This window comes from Condylura cristata, unplaced genomic scaffold (genome assembly GCF_000260355.1).
Source record: "Condylura cristata isolate star-nosed mole 26May11 unplaced genomic scaffold, ConCri1.0 scaffold00004, whole genome shotgun sequence".
NCBI lineage: Eukaryota > Metazoa > Chordata > Mammalia > Eulipotyphla > Talpidae > Condylura > Condylura cristata.
Genome location: NW_004567105.1, coordinates 3,098,977 through 3,106,856, shown reverse-complemented (window position 1 = coordinate 3,106,856; position 7,880 = coordinate 3,098,977). Strand labels below are relative to the sequence as shown.

At 61.8% G+C, this 7,880-nt stretch overlaps 1 protein-coding gene across 1 annotated transcript in view; it reads right to left on the bottom strand.

Moving 5' to 3' along the window:
• Window positions 1-7,880, bottom strand: part of MKL1 (megakaryoblastic leukemia (translocation) 1) — a 148,132-nt gene that overhangs the window by 581 nt on the left and 139,671 nt on the right. The window contains exons 12-18 of the mRNA XM_012735117.1: window positions 7,162-7,415; window positions 6,826-6,997; window positions 4,979-5,983; window positions 4,496-4,591; window positions 3,971-4,132; window positions 3,694-3,754; window positions 9-1,525 (exon numbers count right to left, since the gene is read on the bottom strand). Coding sequence (XP_012590571.1) covers window positions 1,026-1,525; window positions 3,694-3,754; window positions 3,971-4,132; window positions 4,496-4,591; window positions 4,979-5,983; window positions 6,826-6,997; window positions 7,162-7,415 — 2,250 coding nt within the window. The 3' untranslated portion in view covers window positions 9-1,025. The remainder of the gene's footprint in view (window positions 1-8; window positions 1,526-3,693; window positions 3,755-3,970; window positions 4,133-4,495; window positions 4,592-4,978; window positions 5,984-6,825; window positions 6,998-7,161; window positions 7,416-7,880) is intronic.

Genomic DNA, 7,880 nt, shown 5'->3' with positions numbered 1-7,880 from the left:
AGTACTACCTGTCTCCTGTCCAGCAGGACTGCGCAGCCTACGTCCAAGGTTCCGCTCCTGGAATTGCCTAGGATACACAGCCAGGCCAGTGGCAGGGAGGGGCCACCGTGTGCCCAGCTGTTAAGCCACCCACCCCTCCAGGGATCAGACAGGATGGGCCAACACATGGTGCTTGTGATTTTATTTTAAAAAAACACACACAATTCCCCCCTTCCCACTCCCCCCCCTCCCCGAGTGACAGTGACCGGCCGGGAGGGAGGGGAGGCCCCAGGCAGCCACCTTTGCCCTTCCTGTCTCAGGGCCATGGTGGCTGCAAAAAGGCAGTGGGATGGAATGTGGGCAGGTGGCACCCCTGCCCTCGTGGCACTGGTAAGGAGCAGGAAGCGAGACAGGTGGGGGCAGCCAGAGGACTCCACATCTCGACCCTTCTGCATGTGCCAGACAGGAGGGAGTTGCATCCCCCTCCTGCTCCCCAATAATATAAGTGTTGTATCTATAGATGTATGGCGATGATATAGAATATGTATGTACACTGTACAGTCACACCTGGCAGCAATTCTGCAGAGCCAGGACGCCCCCACCCAGGGAGCTTGGCGGAGCAGTGTCTTGGGGAGATAAAGGCCCAGTGTCTCCACTTGCAGGAAAGTGGGGAGAGGAAGGAAGATTTGCCCCCTTAGCCCCTGACCTCTCCTGTCTGAGCCAAAAATGCAGTTAAGGGCACCTCCAACCTCACAAAAGGAGGTCAAGTAGAATGGCCCCCCCCACGGGCCTGTCCAGGCCACCAAAGCCCCAGGGTGGACCCAGAGCTGCTCAGAGCAGCCTGTTGCCCTCAATGAGCCTAAGCAGGTGCAGGGACACCCCCACTCCAGCCCCCAAGGAAGGAGAGGCAGGGCCCGTGATTGTCAGGACTCACGACCACACGGAGAGGCTGGGTCAGGCAGGAGACGGTCACGGTCCCTCAAGTTCCTGAGGCCCCCCCACCCCCCGCACTTCAGTCCTCCTGCCCCGGCCCTGTAGACTGAAAGCTACAAGCAGGAGTCCCAGTGTAGCTGCAAGTCGTGGCCGTCCAGGAAGTCCGTGGAGAAGAGGCTCGGGGCTGTGGTGCTGAGCGGAGCCAGGCTCAGAACGGGACCACCAGACAGCTCCAGCCAGTCCATGCTGTCCAGGTGGCTGTCACTGAGGTCCAGGCCCACGCTGCTAGGCTCAGAGGCAAAGTGCAATTCCGAGGTGTCCATGGGAGACGGAGGGTGGTCCAGGATGGCTGAGCTGCTCAACATTTGGCTATGGAGGTCATCAATGAGCGAGAGGGACTCGGACCCCTCGTGCCCGGCGGTCAACAGGGGCAGCCCAGTGCTGCTCTCCAGGAAGTCCTCCAGGCGCCCAGGGAGTGCAGGGGAACCTGAGGGGGCCAGAACCGCTTGTGGCTGCTCAGCAGTGGGTGGGGTCTGCACAGCCAGCGGCGACCCACAGGCAACTGTTGCCGAGGGCTTCTCTTTCTCTGGCTCCTTGAAATCTGCTGAAATTTCTGTGAAGAAAGTGAATGGGTGTCAGACCCTTGGCTTATACCAGGTAAAAATTAAAACAGACCAAAGATTTAAATTTAGGAAACAAAACTCTCAAAGGAGAGGTTGGGGGGGGGGGGAGAGTGTGTGTGTGTGTGTATAAGAATGGGGTATAGGCCAGAGGTGTGGGGTGGGGCGTGGTGAGAAGATGCACCAGAGGCAGAGTGGGGAGCAGAACAGGCTGCTGAAATACACTGTGAGGGGAGCAGCCAAGAGACTGGCAAGGTCTGCTGCACCCTGTGGGTCACTCCCCGGCCAGAGAGCAAACTGGTGCTGCAGTGGTTGGCCATAGCTTGACAGTGCTGAGACACAACCCCTGTGCCACCAGGGAGGACCAAAAAGAATATGATAATGATTTCTGGGACACGACACCAAAAAGGAAACAAAAGAAAAGCTGGGCTATATAAAAACTTAATTAGCATGGAACACTGCTATTGCAAGTGAAGAAAGCATCTACTGGACGGGAGAAAATGCTTCAGATGACGTGTACGCCAGGCCCAGGGTCCCTCCTTAAGAAACCTGACTGACTGAAGGCACAAAGGAACAGACTTCACCAACAGAGGGTCTCTGAGCTACTGACAGCTTCAAGCCAAGACCACCCTGCAGGGCCAGCGGGAAAGGGGCAGGCTGTAGCGTGGAACCCAGGTGAGGATGAAGCAAAGTGACGTTGCTGTAGAAAAGGTGTGTGGTTTCTCAAGAAGTTAAATACATAACTGCCAGGGACCGAGCACGTCCATTTCTGGGTGCAGAGCCACAGAGCTGAAGCAGGGCGCCTCCTCGATCCAGGCGGTCACCCGCATCACAACAGCCAAAGCCAGTGAACCCCACATATACGTGAAGGGTCCAGCCACAATGAGGAGGGCGGCCTGCCTTGCACTACAACACAAGACGAACCTGGGGGACACTAGGTGAACCCCAAAACCAAGACACCAGTACTGTGTGATTCCATGTACATGAGGAATCGTACAGACAGCCCTGGCAGGCAGAGGTGTGCTGAGAGCCCCCCATGGACAGTGCTGGTGCCGGACACTGCAATTGCGCGTTTAAAACAGCGCCGAGCAGTGGGGCAGCGTGGACTTGCCCACACGTTAGAAATTGACAGGCAGCTCCCCCTTTACTGCGGCCACCTGGGCTGAGGGAAGAACTGACGAGACCAGGCTGCTCCCTGACCCTCCAGGTCTGTTGACCTGTGGGGCTGTCACCCTCAAGACACGGGGGCTCTTCCAGGCCCCCAACTGGCCACTTGCAGTCTCTGGTGCTGGGCAGGCAGTACCCACTCTACACCCTCCCTGCCTCCTGGACACGGAACTCCCAGAGCCCTGTGTGCTTGCCTTGAGTGTCTCCCCCAAACCCTCTGCAGACACCTGCCCGGTGGCCCCTGCCTCCAGCAGCTGCCTCACCCCACAGCCACAGACCTGGCCCAGGCAGCACCCCTACCACACAACTCCGGACTGGGTTCTTGTCCTCTTGATTCCCCTTAGCAGCCTGTGCCCTCGGGATAACCCCTCCTGAGGCCTCCAAGCCACTGCCCCTGCTCGGCCAGCCTCCTAGCCGTGAGTACCATTCTAGATGCCCAGTCCTCTCCAGCCCTTGCCTCAGGCCTAACAAGACTTCCCAGGCATCATCCCAGGACACTGAAGCCAGACCAAGGCTACCAGCACTTCTTCAGGGTGCTCCCATGGGCCCTCGCTGCCCGGTCAGGGGCGGGAGCCCAGGACCCAGCCCTCCACTCAGGGGCGTCCTCTTGGTCCTGGAGTGCCCGGCCGCCTTCCTGCTCCAGCCCTCCCCTCTGTGGGACAGTTCTCCAGCTCCCACACTCACTCCTTTCCACATCCCAGTTCCACCACTGCTCCCCAGAGGTGCCCACAGTCCAAACTAGCCTGCTGGAGCTGCACCTGACCGCACCACAGCCCTGCCCCCCCCCCCAAGGGCCCTTTGAACCCGAGCTATCATCTCTTATGGGCAGATGTTGCGACTGCTCACTGCTGTAGCTTGGCTGCGTGATGGCACCCACAAACCCTCTGGGCAAACCCAACAGTCACCAGCCGCCCCTCGTTCACGAGCCTGTACGCAGCTTGGGGCCAGAGGAAGCCCTGGGCCGCGGCCACCCTGTGATGGAGTCGGGCTTTACCTCCACTCTGAATGAGAATATCGAACAGGTCATCCATCTGCTGGCTTGAGGAGCCATTTTCCTGTGGACAGAAAGAAGAACCCTGACCATCCAGAAAGGAGGCCCCGGCCCCAGCTCAGTCTCTTTCTGTCCCTGAACTGGCAGAGACCCTTGAGCCCCAAGGCCTCTGAAGGCCTCTCTGACCCTCCAAAGCCTGGCTCCCAGCTGCCGTCTCCAGCTGGGCTCAGAGACTGGGAGCCCGGCCGAGGTGCCACCACCCTGACAGGCCCCAGTCTACCTTCTTCACCTGCGGCCGGGGCTGCTGGCTCACAGCCTCCTCATAGCCAGGTGGCTCCTTCTTCAGCAAAGAAGCCGGTGTCCCAAAGAGCGGCAGTGGTGGGGGCTCCAGATCCATCTGGGCAGGTGGGCCGGGGGCTGGGGACCCAGGCTGGGACCCAGGCTGGACAGGAAAGGCAGGTGAGGGGAGCAGGCCCAGGCCTGCACACTCTGGGGGACAAGGAGGGGCACCACCTTCCACACTGGGCCAGGTTTCCTGGCCAACCGGGGTGGGGGGGCATGGAAGTCCCTGGAGGAGCTAGATCGGCCGGGGGGGGGGCCCTAACCTCTGCAGCAGGCGGAGAGCCACAGGGTGACCGCCTGGGGTTTGGTAAGAGCCACAGAGGGAATGAGGGGCTGCGTCCTGCCCCATCTAGGTGCTCAGTGCCCCTCATCTCCCGTCAGGAGGCATGTGGCTCCTGTCACTGTCCCCACCACCTCCTGGCCCTGCAGACCTGAGGGCCACCGCAGCTGAAAGCAGTCTCACCTCTGGGCCGGGCTGAGTGGAGGATCGGGGCTCAGTGGGTGGCAGCAGCAGGGGGCTGACAGCCGACGACCCCTTGGTAGGGGACAGCTGGCCTCTCTGCAGGGAGGGAAAGGGGCTGGCACCAGGGTGGGTGCAGCCGCCCAGGGCACCCTGACCTCTCAAGGCCCAGCCTGAGAGCAGAGGTGGGGGCACCCAAGTGGACCCCTGCCAGGCGCTGAAACGTTCTTATGTGATGCCAACGAGGTGGGCAGTCCCGCTGGGCTCACCCTCAAGGCTGGGGGTCGTAGGTAGGTCCCTTAACCTCCCCAAGTCATAGCAACCTCCTTGTTCGTGAAAGGGGAATAAGATCCCTCCGTTTTGAGGCTTGAAGGGAAGACTGAAGGAGGCAGATTTAACCTGCTTGGGAGGGGGCAAGTGGTGCTATAGTTAGAAGTATCTTCCCTGCCCCCACCCCCTGGCACCTGCCCTCCCACACCCAGATACCTGCTGGGGGCTCCCGCTGGGCAGGCCAGAGCTGTCTGCATTCTTATTGGTCACGGTGAGGACAAGGTGGGTCCCAGTGGAGTCAGTGATGAGGGTGGGAGGTGTGATCCCCTTGACGTGGCTGGGGCCAGGTGGGCCCAGGAGTAGCTGGGGGTTGGGGGCCAGCTCAGGTTCAGGCAGCCCCGCTTCCTGCTTCACTACCACGGCTGGGGGCGCCAGGGCACAGGCATCTACGAGGTGGTGGGGGGCCAGACTGGGGCTGAAGGGGAGTGCAGGGCCCGGGGGCTGCTGGCTCAGTGGACAGCTGGGGAAGCTGTTCTCCTGCTTCACCGGGGCGCCCAGGGCAGCGGGGGCGGCGGCCGGGGCGGGCTGCTGGGCCCGCTTCTCCTGCTCCAGCTGCAGCCGGAGCCACTCCACCAGCTGCTGCTTCTGCCGGAGCATGCGGGTCAGCTCCTCGATCTGCTTGTCCTTCTCCTGCAGCATCTGGTCCTTATCGCGCCCCTCCAGCTCTGCCCGCACCCCGGGGCTCAGACAGCAGGACCCAGCCCGGGGGCCCTCCTCCTTCACCAGGATCTGCAGGGGCGAGGTCTGCAGGGTGAGCTGGGTGAGAGGTGACGTCACCATCTCACCGAAGGCATCCCCGGGAGTGGAGTTCTCATCGCCCGTGCTGAGCAGCGAGCGCTCTGAGGGCGTGGGGGACACTGGCGGCGTGGAGCCCGTGCTGCCAAACTTCACCACTCCATTGCTGGTCACTGTGGCCACCACCACCTCTGCTGGAGCCAGGCCTGCCGCCACCAGAGCAGGCCCGGTGCTCAGCCTTGCTGCTGGGAAGGCGACCACCACCTCGCCAGCCTTGGGCAGGATGGATGTGGCAGCAGGGGCCTTGGGTGCCCCTGCGGCGGGGCTGATTTGGTCTTGGTAGGCGCGCAGGCGCTCTATCAGCTCTGTCTTGGTGCCCGAGACAGGCAGCGACCGCAGCTTCAGCTCTTGCTTCAGCTCTGCCACCTGCAAGCGGGTGTAGAGTCGGGCCACAGGGCACACAAGCAATGGGGCCCAGACAGGAGGGCATGAAGAACGCTGGGAGAGAAGCTGTCTGTCCAGCAGGCTGGCGCCTCCAGGCTCCACTGGCCACTTCAAATCTGCCACCCTGTCCCCAGCTACTGGGAGGGTGGGCCATGCTCCCCGCCTCGCCACATCGGGGCCTGGCTAAGGCTCCTGCTCCCCAGTCTGGACGTGACATGAGGGCCAGCAGCCCTTATTTGAGTGAGCTGGGTTACAAAGGTCAAGCCACACGCTCCAAGCACAGAGTACATGGGAGCCAGGAGTCAAGTCCTGGTCTGGGGATCCGCAGTCCCCATGTCTTACTGGGATCAGGTGATGACCAGGAGGGTCTGTCTGGGCGAGAGGACACACACTCGGGGGTACACGTGCCCCCTTTCACCTGACGGGACAGGAAGCAGGCCAGAGAGAGGCCTGTGACGCGAGTGGACACTCGGCCCCAGCCATGCAGTGGGACATGGTGGATTCTTTCTGTTGGGCCAAGTTACAGGCCTGGGGTGCTGGAGTCGAGAACCCAGAGTTTGAATCGTGGCTCTATTGATGGCCAGACTAACTGCACACAAGCCTCTCCCACATCTACCGCTAGTCTGTCTTGCCACAAGGGTGCCCCCGCTCAAGGCCCCCACAGCGCCAGAGACTAAAGAAGATAGGGCACAGGCTGTGCCACAGACGGTCGTGACGGTGACAGGACACGAGACAGGCTGATGGCCTTGGCCCTGTCTGCCTGAACACGAGTCCGGGACAGCCGCGTGGAGGCCAGGCTGGCAGTGGGGAAGGGCAGCGCCTACCTTCATATCGTCCAGGTTGGCAGGCAGGGCGCCTGGCTTGCCACTAAGCGAGGCGCTGTTCTGACGCGTCAGCCCACCAGGCCCAGGGGCACCCGAGCTGGAGCTGATGTTGGCGGTGGAGAGGCTGCGCACTGGGGTTGCCCCGCTGCTCCCTAGAGCCTCACCCGCTGGCCTGAGGGAAAAGTGCTTTCAACCACTGCCCTCACTTCCACCAGGCCGGGCCAGGACGGACAGGGCTGCCACAGGCCCTGCTCGGGGAGTCCAGACCCAAGGTCAGGCCCCCCCCACCAGGCCCGGCAGCCCCAAGAACGGGCCGGTGGTGCTGAGGGTGCCTACTTTGGAGGGGCGGGCAGGATGGCCTGGTAGTTGTAGTGCTGCTGCTGCTGCTGGTTGAGGATCTGCAGCTGCAGGAAGAGCTGCTGCTGCTGCAGGATCTTGGCGTAGGAGGAGTCCAGGGGGGGGGCCCCCTTGTCCTGCTTTTGGTCCGGGGGGATGTACTGGTGGTACTTGAGCTTCTTCACCTTTGGCTTCAGCTCCTTGGCTTTCTTGCTGCGCTGCGACTTCTCGCTGGCCGACTTGGGTTGGCTTTGCTGGGGGCACAGGAGGCAGAGGTGCAGTCAGGGGCAGCTGCGCTGCCGGCGAGCAGATGCTGAGAAGGCGCCCAACAGCCACCTGCCCATGTCCACTCTCCTCCTCAAAGGCAGAGGCCTCATCGGGGTCCACAATGTGCCTGGGAGGGAGCCCGGGCTGACGGGCTGGGCACCGACTCTGAAGAAAGTGTCTGGCCTAGAGAGAAAATCTACCACATGCTGAGGTCACCGTGACCCTGAGCAGAGTGGTTTGATGTGGAAGTAAAAGCAGCCAGCTTATGGTGCTCGTGCTGCCCACAACCACGCCACAGCCCAGGGACCTGTTGGGCCGTGTCTCCCTGAAACTGAGGGACCGGAGAAGATTCCTCAGAAGTCGCTCACCCAAGGTCACACCAGAAGGAGGAGCCAAGGTGCCAGCCCAGGGCTCTGAGAGCCCCTGTTGTTCAGTGCTTTCTGCACACGGGG